Source organism: Symphodus melops (genome assembly GCF_947650265.1).
Source record: "Symphodus melops genome assembly, chromosome: 10".
NCBI lineage: Eukaryota > Metazoa > Chordata > Actinopteri > Labriformes > Labridae > Symphodus > Symphodus melops.
In genome coordinates this window covers 7,252,422-7,268,234 of record NC_136700.1, presented here as the reverse complement: position 1 = coordinate 7,268,234, position 15,813 = coordinate 7,252,422, and the positions used below count along the sequence as shown (strand labels likewise).

At 38.9% G+C, this 15,813-nt stretch overlaps 3 protein-coding genes across 4 annotated transcripts in view; 1 reads left to right on the top strand and 2 right to left on the bottom strand.

Moving 5' to 3' along the window:
* Positions 1–8,337, bottom strand: part of LOC306830406 (syntaxin-1A-like) — a 50,987-nt gene extending 42,650 nt beyond the window's left edge. Inside the window, exon 1 of one of the 2 annotated variants that reach the window (XM_079353874.1) lies at positions 7,875–8,337. In XM_079353874.1, coding sequence (XP_079210000.1) covers positions 7,875–7,904 — 30 coding nt within the window. In that variant the 5' untranslated portion in view covers positions 7,905–8,337. The remainder of the gene's footprint in view (positions 1–7,874) is intronic. The other variant, XM_079353873.1, reaches the window with a different exon arrangement.
* A 690-nt stretch (positions 8,338–9,027) lies between these two features.
* On the bottom strand, positions 9,028–13,068 carry bud23 (BUD23 rRNA methyltransferase and ribosome maturation factor). The gene is made up of 12 exons (XM_079354569.1): positions 12,858–13,068; positions 12,245–12,282; positions 11,847–11,942; positions 11,648–11,730; positions 11,339–11,435; positions 11,153–11,249; positions 11,005–11,055; positions 10,839–10,924; positions 10,578–10,623; positions 10,423–10,484; positions 9,634–9,723; positions 9,028–9,478 (listed from the first exon to the last, which is right to left on the bottom strand). The coding sequence occupies exons 1-12, from the start codon at positions 12,903–12,905 to the stop codon at positions 9,424–9,426; spliced, it is 849 nt and encodes a 282-aa protein (XP_079210695.1). The 5' UTR covers positions 12,906–13,068; the 3' UTR covers positions 9,028–9,423.
* A 252-nt stretch (positions 13,069–13,320) lies between these two features.
* On the top strand, positions 13,321–15,351 carry dnajc30b (DnaJ (Hsp40) homolog, subfamily C, member 30b). The gene has a single exon (XM_079353409.1). The coding sequence runs from the start codon at positions 13,501–13,503 to the stop codon at positions 14,620–14,622; it is 1,122 nt and encodes a 373-aa protein (XP_079209535.1). The 5' UTR covers positions 13,321–13,500; the 3' UTR covers positions 14,623–15,351.
* The last annotated feature ends 462 nt before the right edge of the window (positions 15,352–15,813 follow it).

Sequence of the window (15,813 nt, the reverse complement as noted above, 5' to 3'; positions counted from 1 at the left end):
TGTTAACATGTTATGTGATGATTCAGTGAGGAATTGAATATCAGTAACATATATCAACAATATCTGCCTCCCTTATTAGTAAAACTTAGGAGCTGCTTCTGTGAGTATAGGTGTGAAGGCTAGCGACTCCTTTCCTCGTGAATCATTTCAAATTCACGACTCATAAACCTTCCAACAAGAAGCTGCACTGTATTGCTAGCTGCAGGTATTATGGCTGCTACAGCTAACTGCTTCGAGCAAAATAGAAGAAGAGTTGATACCTGGGCATTTATCTGGTGGCAACTAAAACATCAACAACATCAGGCCAGTAGAACATGAAACGAATCTTTTTAAGTTTAGCTTGTTGATGAGGACTTTTTCTTGGTTTTAGGTTATGATTTCCTTATCATGAATCATTTCTTAGGTTTTAACACAAGCCAAATTATAACCAAGTTCTCCTGCCCTTCAAAAACAAACAGAGCTGCTAATTCTTTTAAAAAATCTTTACATTTTTAAAATTTAATAAATAAACAGTTTCTCAAATGCTCTTCGGTCAGGAAAGAAGCTATTGGCTGTCCTAAAAGTCGCTAAATGGTGTCATTGCTTAATTTTCGTAATTGGAAATTTGCATGTTATTGTAATAGGTGCTGTAGGAGAGAAGAATAATGTCGGAGGAGAGACAAAAAGTAAGTAAAAAACATTTTTAATATGTTTAGAACTACAAATGAACTGTCTTCTCTTGACTCTTGGTTTGTTTGTTTTTTATTTTGCCATTGAAATAGGCCATTTCTTCACATGCTTTAGACCCACCAGAAAAAGTCACAAGATTTATCGCTAGAAGCTTTTGACAAAAAAAAAGTCGCCAAGATTTAGAAAATCGCCAGATTAAGCAAGAAAGTCGCCAGTTTGGCAACACATGGTCAAAGGCAACACGAAAGTATAAAGTATACAGCTGTTATTTTTTATAGTTTCAGCTCAGTACAGCTGCACAACCAGGTACTGATATCAAGCTTTACATTTTATCCAAAGAGTTTAACAAAAAAAAATACTATCCTTGTGTGAGGTTGTAATATACTCCCATCCTGAACAGGTATGAAGCTCGGTGGGAAAGCAGTCGGTGCAAGGTGGAAAAAGGCATAAAGCCTCAAAAGAACTTCAACAAAATATCACAGGCAGGGAAAAGAAAAGTCCTCTTAACACTCATGTCATAGCTTTCTTTGTCCAAACCCAGTTCCTTCTCTTTATTAGCCAGGCTCATTTAGAGTGCCTCACACCATTGTGACTGCACCAATATGCCACTAACACAATTATACTGTAGATATGGGCAAACTAAGAGTGGGAAGGATGTGGAGGGCTGACAGGAAGTATAGAGAAAGGATCATGTTAGCAGGAGGGGAGCTGCAGGGCAAGAATAATACAAGACAGAGAAGCAGAGATAAATTCTATTTGAAAATATGGACATTTTTGAAGAAAAAGTTTTCATTTCAGTTGAATTTATTCAGAAATATACTGACAGAAAATGTCTTAACCACAAGGTTTAGCTTTCACATCTACTAGTCCCCCACTATTTATACAATAGGTTATTTTCACTACCCTCTAATAATAAAAGAGCTTGGGTTTAAAAATAAGCACATTGGTAGAATTTGTACAGCTTTACCAGCTCATCTTCTCAAAATAAGAATAGTTTTAATAACATGTATGTAGTAAAGACACCAACAAGGAGGCAGGAGAGACTCCAGGAGGACATAATAAGTGACTTAGTGTCTGACAAAGACTTAAGAAACTATTTGACAGCATACATCTCTCACTAAGAGGCCAAAAAGTTACTCAAAGTTGTCATATTAGCCTGAGCTGTTGCCTATACGCTAATTGTATAGGCTAAAGTTAGTGTCATTTTAGAACGCTATTTTTGGGAAATTGTTTTTTGGTTTTTATTTTGGATGACTTATTGATGAAAAAGTTCCTGCGAATTATCACCCTACAAAGACCAACGTAGATAATTAGGACCAAATGAGGTCAATGACAGTTCATACAGTAGCAGCCTTATTACAAGGAGGTGTGACCAGAGACGTTATCAGCTGCATGCTGCCATCCATTATAAGACGATGTGGTCTGCAAATCACAGATTGAATTTTAGCAGCAACAACAAAGATGACCTGAGGCTATTTCTGCAACAGCAGACGTGGAAGGTTTGATAACAGAGTTGTTATTATTTTTCATTAGGATCGTCATCAGCGAATCCCTCGGGAGCAGCTGAGAAGCACGAGAATGTGCAAACTTTAATCACAAAATATATATGTCTCTCATCAGTAGACATCATCACAGGTAGAAGACAGAAAAAAAACCCAGTAACAGCCACTCTTTTATGCTTTTACGGTGTAGATAAGGACATCGTATAATGCAAGACGACTCAATGGACCATCCATTCACACGTCTCAGAAATACCTATTAGCGGCCCACACACATTAATGCAACTGTCACCTCATTTGCAGAGACAAACAAGTCCCTGGTGAAGTGCCAGATCGGTCACACTCATTTCAAGGCTCATTAATGCAATTATGCAGCCTGTATGTGTTGATGAATGATGTGTTTGTGACTGTGTTTGAGCACGCCTGTTTAGTGAAGGAGAATGACAACACATTTTATGTTTTTTTGTTGTTTGTTGTGAATCAGTTTGAATTAAATTCGTATGCTTTAAGTTGTGATCTAAAACTATTAGATTTTAAAAAGGCTTGGTTAAAAGACATATTTCGCTTGGTAACATATGGTTTATATATCATATATTAAGTGAGTTTCTTTGGCTCATACAGTCACTTCGGTTATGGCATGGACCATCATTCAGTCAAGGACAACATCAGTGGCTTTTATTTCTCAGTGTTGTTTCTGTCAAAAAAAAAATCACAATAGTCAAGATCAGGTCAAAAATAGAAAAAACAAAAAGGCAATATAACAGAGGTGGATGCAAACAAGAAAAAGAACACAGAAGGTCAAAGGTAAAAAAAAAATCCAAGAAAGATGCACAGAGCCTGAGTCGCTGCTATATGTCCATCCTGTTTGTTAGCATGTCAGCACCAAACAGGAATTGACAGTTAGTGTCCCCACAGTACACACAGACAAAGGGCTGCCTATCCAGATGCTAACACTGACTAAGAAGACTGCAAAAAGAGGCCAGTGGGGAGAAAGGTAAGAAAAACGGCAGGGGAGGACAGGAAGCCATGTAATAAATCACCGATCGCAAAAGAGCAAAGAACAATATAAGAAGGAACCAGGCATTACAGGAGAGGGAGGGTGATATTATTAAAAAGAGCAGGAGATGAGAAAAGAAGCAAAAAAAGACAGAGCTGATCAAATGTCAGGAGAAAAAAAAGAGAAAATAAACACTGGATTGATAACAGCCCCTGCAGAGTGAGGACTGTGATGAACTAATCAGTATGTTTTCTCTTAGGATTCAGAGCTTAAAGAAGACTGAAAAAGAAATCATATCTTAGCCATCTGTCACCCAAATCCCTGCTTGGCTGACTGGGAGTGATGGGATAAGGTGCAAGGGTATAGGAGAGGCTGCATGACCATTTAAGATATTGGTACTGACAGTTTTTAGGCAGAGAGCTAATGAGCAGAAGTTTGAGCAGGTGCTGAGCTCATAAAGTAGCTTTATGTGCATATGGGTAGTGTTGGAACAGAACCTGCGCCCTCATGCCGTTATGAGCTCGACATAATTTGCTGCCAGAATGACGCTGGAGCATGAGTGAAACTTTCAGCTTGAATCGAAAACAACACAATCAAGACACAGGAGCAATGAGCCCTCATGGCAATATTTCATAAAAGGTTACTTTTTCGTCATGGACGAAATTGGAAAAGATAGAACAACATTTTTTTTATAGTTTTAAATCAGAAAGTCCAACATTGAAGAAACTTTACAAGACCAAATGTTAAAATATGCAATAATGAACATTCATTCATTAATATAGGTCCATTGACAATGTCATTTTAAATTCATTGTTTTAACTATAATTGTAATCATAAAGTCGTAGTAGTTGAGTTTTTAGTGCCAGAGGATTCTCTTTTGTCTTACAGTCAGTGAGGGCATGCCCTCCAATCAGTCCTTAAGATTTAAATAACAGTAAAAGTCATTAACTATTTCAAGCTGTAGGTCTATGCAACAAATCACAATTCCATCATTAAGGCAATAAACGTGCAATTATTTTGCTCTGAGTAAATGCTTTTCACTCATGCATACATGTTTCCTAGCTGTGTTTTCACATCATTGTGATTCAGTCAAATAAAGCTACACTGGTTAATTGGTGCCAAGTTACTGGTGGGAAAAATATGCTTATGGGATTTTTCATTCAGCATGGATACTGTATGTTGCAAACACAGATGTGTAAAACACAAGAACAGCAGATTGTGTAAGTCATAATAAAGTGATAGCTCTCTGAGTGTTGTTTTCTCTGTAAGTTCTTTCAAATCCTAAATAATATTTCCAGAACAGCCACCAAATGTTTTGAAGCTTGAAAATTAAAAAAGCAAAAACCTCATGATAAACTCAGTGGGGGTATACATGAAAGCAGCAAGTGGAGCGCTCATCCAATAAACAGTCGGGGTCAAGATGACTTCTCAGTTACGCTCTCACTGCCAATCCCAGCTATCAATCAAATACTCTGAACTGCCCTTCAACAGAAAATTGAAAAGTGTGCGATTACTCTTTTAAGGCTACCCTCAACTTCATATGATGAGGGTTGAGCTCGTTTTGGCAGTTTATGAGCTGCTTAAGCAAACACATCTTCCAGATGGATTATTTCTATATATTGATTTTAATGCCTTGCTGGTTGCTGTCAGATGAGTCGATTAACAGCATGCTATCAAAACAACCTGTTGACAAACAATACAATCATGATGTGTCAAAACAAAACCAACAAAGAGTTAAGAGGCACAATTTTGCCCACAGGGTTCGCCAAATTGACAAAAAAACTAATGTTTTTAAAAGAACTTTAAGTATCAGCTACTATATTCAGCACACCTAAAAATGTTGATATCAATACAACATTTTGAAGGAACCCATGGATCTCACAACACAATTGAAGCAGGAACATTTAGGTACATCAAACTGAAGCTTGAAATCATAATATTTATGCCCTTACAGAGCTGAAATAGTAGCTTATATGTGGCTATAGTAGCTTACATCTATATTAGTATAGATGATTTAAACGTCAGTTCTGGCTTCTGAAAGGTGCTATATCTTTCTCATACAACTTTACATCTAATATCTTTGGAGTTATTGGCAGACAAAAAACATGTCTGAAGAGGTGGTCTCTGGTCCATAAAGCCCAGTTTCAATTAAGCGTCCGGTTTGGTTCAGTACAGTTTGGTATGGTAAACCCTTATCTTGATTGTGTTTCCACAACCAAGCGTAACTTTATTTGCGAAGCGGAGTATAAGCCATATGGGGATAGATACATCAGCTATGCAATAGTGTGACATCATAGCAGTTCAACGCAGTGTAGCTGACTATAAGTACGTTAAACATTCAAGACAACAGGCACACAGTAAACAATGGACCCTTTAGAGTCGCGTCAGTACCCTTGGTACCAAAACAGTAGGACAGTACACATCCCTTATTTTGGTACCTTTCCCAACTTTTGACCGTGGAAACGCCAATAAATGGGTATAGCACCGAACAGAACAGAACTGCTTGGTGGAAACAGAGCTTTAGGTACAGTTTGGAAAAGTAAAGCCTGATCACTCCTGTGTTTCCACAGCCAACCGTACTCTTACATGTTAGGTGAGGTGTAACGTGTTGAAAACAAACGTGTTTGATAAAATAATAGCGTAACATCATAGCAGCATGACAGTCTAGCCCACTGATAAATTTAACAAAGAAGAACAGGATACATTAAACAAAAGGCATCAATGGAAAATGTCAAGCAGAGGTCTGCACCTACGAGGTGGTCAATGGGTTACGTGCTGACATTAGTTGTAAAAGTGCAAAATAAAAAACAGCCATGAAATGACTCTCTTGAAATCCACTAGATTTTTCAAGCATGGTGAGTTTTGTGTTTGACCTTTACTACCGCTGTTTCATGGGAAATTACAATTCTTTCAACCAATCAAAGGACAGCAGTGTTTGAAGCTACAGCATTTGGGGTCGGATCGGTATGCTTGGCACCCCAACAGGAGGATAGCAAAAAAGTAGGACAGTACCGTTATATTGGTATTCTCAACTTGTCAGTGGAAACGCTAATAAAGCGTACTGAACTGAACCGAACTGCATGGTGGAAACAAGGCTCACTCAATAAAGGCACAGAGTATTTAAAAGAATAACGACTGAACCATTAAACCTCTCAATGCTCTTCAGACCCATAGAGACAACGACATGACATTCAACAAGCTGAATTAAGTTGAAGCTGTGAATTAAAAAAAACAATATTAACCATGCTGGTGCTGATGGGAAATAACAGTCTGCGACTTGCAATTTACCTGAATTTTATTCGGTTGGGATTGCCTGAAATTGGTTTGTCAGAGGCCATAACTTTCAGACATGAAAGATATCAAAAATAATGAAAGGAAATAGAAACAGCAGCTGGCGGGCAATTTCTGTAGACCCTGTAAGGTTCACTCTGGCTGGTTTTGTTTGGTTTCTGTTTCAATTTCTGTGCAACTGCATCCCTCAGCATAGGAAGAGGCAGCATGGCTGAGACACGCCTCTCTCAACAATACACACACACACACACACACACACACACACACACACACACACACATACACACACACATTCATGCACACACACAGTTGGCAAAGCTGTTGTCCCCCTTGAGACCAATTCAGAGCTAGATCTTCACTGAAAACTGAAGAGACATAAATTGTTGCCTCCTTTCTCTCTCTTCAGCTTAACTGCCAATTACCTAGATCTGACAATGGCCGCTTAAACACCACATGCACAGACACATAAATACAGCAGCCTATATGAAGCTGAAAAGCAGCATTCCAAGGAGGCTTATAAAAGGCTAATCGTTGTATTTTGTCTCATCAATGGATAACTCCGAAATACATTATGTAAATACAATTACAAAAACTAGTACTAAAATATCATGTACAGTTTATTGGTTCCAACTCCCAACATTTTTATTTCAAAAACTAAATAATAAAGGGTTAAGCCAAACGATGAGGACATTGACATCTTGTTAAATATATGACATAATCAACTTTAATCTGGTTCACTTGACTCCTTAACTGCAATACAAATATTAAAATGTAGTACAAAAAATGACTGTGTGGGTAGCTTTTAGATAAGACTCTCTGTAACGCGCAGGAGGGTGGACAGATAGAACAGCTGTAATGGGCGTGATGGCACACATCTTCACGATCTCACACCCATGGTTGGCCATACACACGTTTTCACAAGGTTCACATCTGTAATCTCAACCACTGTTTATCACTTACAAGTTTAGTGTCACTGAGAGAATGCTTAAGGAATACTCTCAAATTACTAACCTACATTTTACCATATATAGACCAGCCCCCAGACGTCCCGTAATCTCTGCAGATCTCTCTAACTCATTGTATTAAAGAATGTGAGTCCATCAAAGTGATTTTCCGTTCGGTGGAAAGGGGGGAAAAACAATTGTTTACTTTGATAAAACGTCTGAAAGTTATTTTACAGCCAGGTTTGATCCTGCTTTAACGCACAGTGAGACCTGGTAACAGTTTGCACCTATTACATTTCATAGAACACAACATTTCAGCCTCCATCAGATCGTCACAACTGTTGCTCCATCCGCGCACCCAGAACTGTGGATGTGCGCTTTCATTAAACGCGTCTGTAAACCTATAACACATCATAAAGCATTAAAAAAAAAAGGACGTGGTGAACATTTAAAAACAACAAAACACGAACTTACATGTCGAAGTTCTTGCATTCGGTCCTTCATGATGCCTGTGAATCACTCTTATCCCTTCAGCAGTTCTCGTTGTGTCGCGGATTGTGCGGTGATGGAGGCGGACACCGGCACGACAATGACGCACAGACCGAGGCGAAAAGCGCGTCTGGTAGCTGCAAGAGGCAGTGATATACCCTCCTTTGGTTTGGCTGCTGGGATGGTGGGACCACTTTACGGAGCCGGGTGACGCGGACTAAAGGTGAGGCGAGGCCTTCCGCAGTTAACCCATTACACGCCCCCAATTTCTCCTTAATCTGTACTCATTGACCCCTTTTAAAAGAAAAGGGGAAAAAAACACCTTTTGAAGTTTCCTTCCGTTCCGTGAAAGTCAGTCCAACAGGTACTGAACACTTTGGACGGAGTGTCTGACCGACTGGTGAGAATGTCTGATTTGGTTATGAATTGAGCAGGTTTTAGAGATAACGCCCAGGTGGTCTCCATTGTGCCAGAGCGGACAGCAACCTCTATTGGCCGTAAATGGAAGTAAGGGAATGGACTACCTCGAATTTAATCATATTTAAAAATGACACATCTGTATAAATATAATATATTGATGCACAGGCGTTAACGGCTTTGTTACATTTCACTCTCACTCTAAATTATAAAATATAGTTCATCTAGTTTTCTGCTGCTAATAGGGGTTTAATCTCTTTAGAGGTCATGTTATTTCATTAACAGATCTTTATTTAAACTTGTAAAAACATTTTATTCATCTTAGCAATACACACACACACACACACACACATATATATATATATATATATATATATATATATATATATATATATATATATAATCATGACCTAGAGGTGTTTGAATACTGTGGCAATATATTACATTAATACCTGCAGCAGAATTCAGTTTATATTTTAAAGTTAATTAAGGGGGTTTCCCCTGATGATTGAGGTCTCGTCTTATCCTTATTACCTCTGAAACCTTCATTACCTTAATGACCTGCGAGCTTGCTCAGGATTACACACAAAGTCTGAATAATGTGCTGTACATGTGGTTTTTCATAGTCTGTCTACTTTGTAGGGTGATTTTTGTGACAGTTTTCACAGAAATATGAAGGCTTTTCATTCACTTCTTACACATTCAAGAACAACTAAACATCTAATATTTCACAAATCGCTGTTGTGCTAGTTTTTAATTGAGAATAAACTGCTGATCAGGGATAAAAGACATACACTTTTATCATCATATAAATGGTTTTAAATGCCATTCTGTTCCCATTGAGTGGTGTCACCAGTGAGCAGCACAGATCACTGTCCTTGTATCTTCCAGCCACATCAACATGGAAAGTTACATTTTTAAGAACAAGTTGTCCAACACTTGTCTGAATCACAAAATAATTGGGCATAATGGCTTTTTACTCTTGCATCTCATTTACTTGAATTAAAATATTAAATTGAAAAATGAGCCGAGTCCAAACACTGTGCACTTCCAGAGGCGATTGAGCGTGGAGTGGCACAGATGAGCGCTAATGAAAGCAGCGCTGCATGAATCACATCTAGAAATGAGGTTTTCTCTGACGTGCAGTATATTTCGTGTCAGCTCGAACCTCCCTGCAGGGGAACAAAAGCACAACAGAGAGAGGATATTTGTCAGCGAGTGGGACTGAAAACAGATAATTAAGAGGCGTTTCAGCTAGAGCTTAAGTTGTATTATTTAGAACATAAATATTTCTACACAAAGTAATAAACCAGGTCTTGGTACTGACTTTCCTTGTCTTCTTCTCCTCTCCTTCTTCTCAAAGATCCAGTCTCGTCCCTTCTTCACTGATTTCCCCTTCATGTTCTTGAAGCGGCATCTTTACGGAGGAGAGGTGAGGTGTTTTTAAAATGTACCTTGTTATTTGAAATGTGAAACAACCAACACGAACTTCACTATGTTAAAGGGAGGAAAAGCTGCCTGACAGGGTTTTAAGTCGGGCAGAACGATGGCCCTTTATTTGTGTTTTTATCTTGGTCTCTTGCCCTCATCAAAGCAGGTATGACTGGACCTGCAGCAGTCTAGGCTGAGACCTGTTTGTTAATGTACTGAAAAGTAATAACAGGTATGTCTTATGCTGGCTCTTTTAAACCAAAGACACAGAAAATAGGAAACATATTTTACAAATGGCGGCACATATAAAAAGAATTTCATTATTGATGAACATGCTTTAACAAATTCTAATATAAAAAATCCTTTTTTTTTTAAATCCCAATAATATTCACTGTAGTATAAAAAAAAGCTAAAAGACAAGCAAAGAAAATATATTTCAATAGGCATGAATATAAATGTATGTATATTAAGTCAAATACATGCATGCAAATAATATCGTCCCATGTCAAAAACCAAATATCTGATAAATCTCAGACTGCATCTCATTGAGTTGCATCTTTCTGAATAAAGCAAATAAATCACTCTAATGATGAAAACAAACTGAAACTTCCCAGCTTGTAAACAGATCTATCACACTGTTTAATACCCTACACCTTCAGGTTCTGCCGGTTGTAAATCTCTTTACCTTTGTTTTGAAAACTGGACCTGGTTTGGAACATTTCTGTCTGATGTTTCTGCTCCCAAGCCCTGAAATACGCAGATAATGATGACAGTGTTTATAATGTAGCTGAGATGAAAAAACAGAAATCCAAAATATCAAGTAACTCTTTTGTTTCTTACTTTGGGAAGGACTCCTGTGACTCCAGCAAACAGACAGAGAAAGAACCTGAAAAGACAAATGTGTGTGTGTGTGTGTGTGTAAGAACTAATCAGGCAAACCATTTTAATCACATCGCTAATGTGACAAACAGACAAGTCATTGTCATCTTGTGTTGAAAATACGCTCCTGGTAATTTCACAGGCTATTAAGATGGAATGAATTGCAGACAGTTGCAGCTGTGCATGTCAATATATAAGAAACAGTTTGTGAAAGGTACTGACTTTTTAGCCTTGCTGCTGTTTGGATAATCCACCACCATTCCTCCACCGAAGCCTGCCCTCATGGCCTGCGTCGTGATCAACTCGAGCTAAAGAGATGAAAGAATACTAAATGTGAGAGAAAAATAAAATAAAAGCTACATAAATTATCCTCATGATGTTATTTCACCTGTTGGGAGTTTTCTGGGTAAAGCTGAAAAACTGCCCGCGCGCCCCGTGACTGAAGAAAAAAAAAAAAGAGGTCAGAAGAATCAAAATAAAGTCTTATATGTATTCTGGCCTCTTGGTTTTGTTTATAAAATGTAGGAAAACTTTACCAGAGAGGAATAAAGAGTGCTAAAGAAGGTGTAGAGTCTCTTTGGAGGACTGTGTGATCTCTTGTCAGCGTTACAGAGCCACTGCAGGGCAGAGATACTGACAGGAAACAAACACAAGATTTAAATAAATGAAGAAAAAAAGGATCAATGCAGGGGACAACCCTTAAAAAAAAAAATCTTCTTTACCTGATGCAACCATCAAAGGTGCCAGGTCGGAAAGGCATCCCCTGGCCCATATCGCCCACTAAGAGGTCTCCTTCTACATCTCTGTCCAGAGCAACATCTGTCATGGAAGAAGTGGTTTTTATTCAATGTTTTTTCCCACAATGTATCCACATAATTTTCTATATAATAATATATATATACATTTTAAAACCCATCACAGACTATATTTAAGTGTTTGATAGTCAGTATCTTCTGGAACTTGTGAAATCACTGTTGTAGATCTATCAGCTGTGACTTCTAGCTAAATGTAACAAACAAAAAAAAACAAACCAAGCATTGCAGTGCTGATGTCGACTCCGACCCAGTAGTGTCCCTCTTCTGACAGGAAGTCCCCACTGAGACCAGAGCCACACCTGAGAGACAGATAATAAGTCCTTCACATCTAAAACACACTGGATTTATCTTGGTAGTGCAAATGAACATGTTCAAATTTATTGAGAGTCAAACAAAGTTAGTGTAGCCCACTCACCCCACATCTAACAGGAAGCATGGCTTTCCCTCTGGCAGGTTTAAGAGCTCTACAGCTCTCTCTGACATCTGAGTCTGGATCTCAATCATCCGAGAGCTGTGAAGCAACACAACGCAGTTACAGTTGAATATGTCAATTTTGACTACACCTTGACACGTCACATCAACTCCCAGACAACTGATGCAATCTTTATTCGACTATAGCTCTATACTCAGTCTGTAGAAACAATGGTGATCTGTTAAGATACAAGATAATACATAAAGTAAACTACATGTTATGTTTGTTTATGGTTTTTTGATATGGTTGATGGAGACTCTACTGAATCTTTTTCATGCTTATTATTGGAGAACACACTTGTACCTAAAGTACATAGAGATGAAGCTAACATGCAGACTTACTTCTGAGAGTACTTCTTTGCTTCATCTTCATTGTAGAACTGCAGGAAAGAGGGAGAATCACATCCACACTTAAAGGTGCTTTATGTCGTTTTAGTAGAGACATGTGAAAGATGAAGAAAAGTACAGACTCTGTGGCATATGTTCATCACTCTATACACAAACTCTCCTCAGAGGAAAATGTTGTTCCTGGAACTGTTTAAAGATAAAATGCAAGGAGAGATAACATGATGGATATGGTTCTGCAACATGAAGCTGTAACTCTCCAGACAGAGTTCAGGGAGCCTGTTTTTATCTTTGAATGAGCTTTTGTGTGTTTAGTTCAGTATATAGTTGTTTAACTTGTCCAACTTTTAAATTTCACAGTCAGCTGATTGTAGTGCAGCCTCGGTTTCTGATCGATCACCTCAATAATCGACTTCAACATGTTGACTAAGAAACAAAACATCGGAGGCTAGAACATAGTGAAGAGTCAGCCATCGTTCATTAGACTGGTACAAAGAACTTCTTATGGCCTTAAATCGTAAAGACCTAAACAAGCATCTAAAGGACTACATTTAGCATCTAAAGGACTACATGTAGCATCTAAAGGACTACATTAACCCTCGTCACTCACCACTTCTGGAGGAGCTGTATGTTCAGGTCGACGACAGCTGGAGGCCATGGCTGTCACCGTGTGTGTCCGGATCTGATAACGGACTTTATTTGGATAATTAGCTGATAATAAAGAATCTCTATGTTGTGATAGTTTACACAACACGTGAGGAAGGAATACGTCATAAGTAAGCGACTTAAGACATACTTCTTCGTGTTTTTAGAAGAAAAAACAAAGAAGAAAAACGCCGACATCGCCATCTACTGGTCATTTTGTGTTTATTATAACCAAAGATTAACACAATATTACAACCTGCATTTTATAACTCTAAAGTCATCTGAACTCTGATTTACAAAAACAGACAGCGGATGGTGTTGAAGTTTAGGAACATTTATTTTTAAAAGTAGGTAAATTAACAATAAATCATTTACCAATTTAACTAATAAATACATTTATATAAGAACTACAACTTCCGAAAAAGGCCAAGTTTATAGTTGGATACCAATACCTTAAAAACAACAACAACAACAACAACAATTTTTTTTTTAGCAAGACGACTGGTACTTCCTGTAAACATTGAGTCTTATTGGTTACTCGTTGTGTTACGTCGACGGATGCGGTAGCTGGTTTCCGGCAAACATTACCTCTCCTCTCTGTCGGTGAAATGGCAGAGGTCGGTCAGAGGTTCGGGACCGGAGCTTACCGGCTGACCGTGCTGAGAAAGAGCCAAAGTCGACCGGTGGCGATCGGAGAGAGTCCCGTACCTCTGCGCGTGAGCTGCACACCCAAAGACAGCCTGGAAGGAAAGGAAACAAGCCAGGAGCGAGGTGAAGTGTCAGACAGAAGAGCAACACAATGCACAGTGGAGAAAGTTTCCAGGCTGAGATCGGGTGAAAGTGCACAAGTACACTGGAATTTGCGTTGTATTTCATCTGCTGTGATGGATTCTTCCCGTTTCATTGATTTTGTTCATCGCAGAAGTGGCAGACAGTCTAACAATCTCCCAGCCAGGATGACACCATGGACCAGGAGAGCCTTTCCCATCCAGCTTGACAACTTGCAGTTCTCTCAGCAGCATCGAGCTCTTTGCATGCTTGTTTTTATTCTTACTGAGCAGGCTTCAGAGAGGTCAGGTGGTGGACTGAGATTTCACCCGGACATACTGCAAGCTTGCACAGCCTTCAGAAGCTGCAGCCGGAGGAGTTACAGCAGCTCAAAAAACACTCCTCCACTGTTCAGAAGCAGAACAGCTTACTACGACATCCTCAAAGTGTCCATGAATGCCACACAGTCCCAGATCAAGACTGCTTATTACAAGCAGTCCTTCATCTACCACCCGGACAAGAACCCTGGAAATGATGAGGCCACACAGCACTTCTCTGAGATCAGCGAGGCTTACACTGTGCTGGGCAGCATCAGCCTGAGGAGGAAGTATGACCGTGGCATCCTGAGCCAATCTGACATTCAGAGTGCGGGGAGACCATCCTCCAAAGAGAGTGTGAGCAGATCAACAGGGCCACATCAGCATCAGCAGCAGCATCAACAGAGAGCCAGGCGGTTCTCCAAAGCAGGGGAAAAAACCATGTTTGATTTTGACGCCTTTTATAAAGCTCACTACGGTGAGCAGCTGCAGAGGGAGAAGGACATGAAAGCCAGGAAGCAGCACATGGAGGAGCAGCAGAAGAAACAATATCAAAAGTGGAAAGAGGGGAAAATGATGGAGATGACTGCGGCCATGCTGCTGGCCATTGCAGGTCTTCTTTTTATTAATCTTAAGCAGCCCTGAAATAGAAGCAGCAGTGACTGGACATGTCCCCCTGAGGTTGCATGTTACAACTCTCAGGGGGGGCTAAGGGTGTGTGTGTTTGGGGGGGGGGGGTGTCCTACCTCTGATAGTTTTGCAAGTGTTGCACAGTTTCTGACAGTTAAAGATGGTTATTTTTAGCATGCTGCAGGAGTAGACAGCCTGTGCACGGTGTCTATATGTTTAGAAGTTGCAGACTGGCTTTTTATTATTCATTTAAAAAGTCTCTTTGCAGCTGAACCCGTTGTTATCATTAGGGTTTCTTTTTTCCTGCAACAGAAAAAGTATATAAACAAATCTAGTATAGCAGTAAGAAAGCACATATCCCACTATGTGGCCTACTTACTGTTTCTTATGTTTGTATGGTAACAATATCATCATCATCTTGTTAAATGTAATTCTGCCTTGTAACCTGTAACCTTGTAACCTGTGCAGGAACAAAACTGATTGTTGGGTTAGTTTTTGGACCTCCAAAAATTTTGTAACGAATTGCCAAAAACAATTGTGTAAACACTTAATTTATTTGATTACTGTTAGAATTCAAGCCTTAAGCTAACACCGTTTTTTGGCAGCTCATATTTAAAGCTGTTATATATTTAAATCCAAATACAGGACGAAGATCAAAGTGTCACGCTGAAGAACGCACACTTTTTCTCCCTTTCCTATACAAAAGATCTTTAAAAAAATAAAGGAAACTACTTTTGTGTCAAATGTGTAGATTTGTTATAAGGAAATCAACAGGCCTTCTTATTTGTGTATATATGTAAGTACTGGACATTTATAAAAATTATTTAAAACAATAATTTAAGGGATAATGTAATGGAACAAGTTTATCCTGAATTGTATAAGATCCAACCACTAGAGGGCATCTGGATACATCAAATTATGTCTGTGTCACTGCTACAGTTTAAACTCTGTATGTGATGATAATGTTTATCTCTACTGCTGTTTTTAGACATTAAACAACAAAAGCGTTTGAGTTCTGAGATCATGTTAAAATTCAACCTGAATCTATTAAAGCTTTCATTCTGAAGCTGTCGTGAATTAACTAACACTGAATGCATTACGACTGACGGTTTTCTCACATTCAGGCCTAATTATGGAACAAAAGCTGTGAAATGTAACCAATAATAAACAGAACAAATTGAATGTCAGGGGTTGCACTCCTGTCAC

Bases quoted from the DNA above. Each gene is read 5' to 3' on its own strand.
- bud23 (XM_079354569.1), bottom strand. From the start codon at position 12,905: ATGGCCTCCAGCTGTCGTCGACCTGAACATACAGCTCCTCCAGAAGTG. The intron at 12,283-12,857 runs GTGAGTGACGAG...TCTTTCCTGCAG, and splicing joins ATACAGCTCCTCCAGAAGTG to TTCTACAATGAAGATGAAGC. The intron at 10,624-10,838 runs GTCAGTACCTTT...TTGTCTTTTCAG, and splicing joins AACAGCAGCAAGGCTAAAAA to GTTCTTTCTCTGTCTGTTTG.
- dnajc30b (XM_079353409.1), top strand. From the start codon at position 13,501: ATGGCAGAGGTCGGTCAGAGGTTCGGGACCGGAGCTTACCGGCTGACC.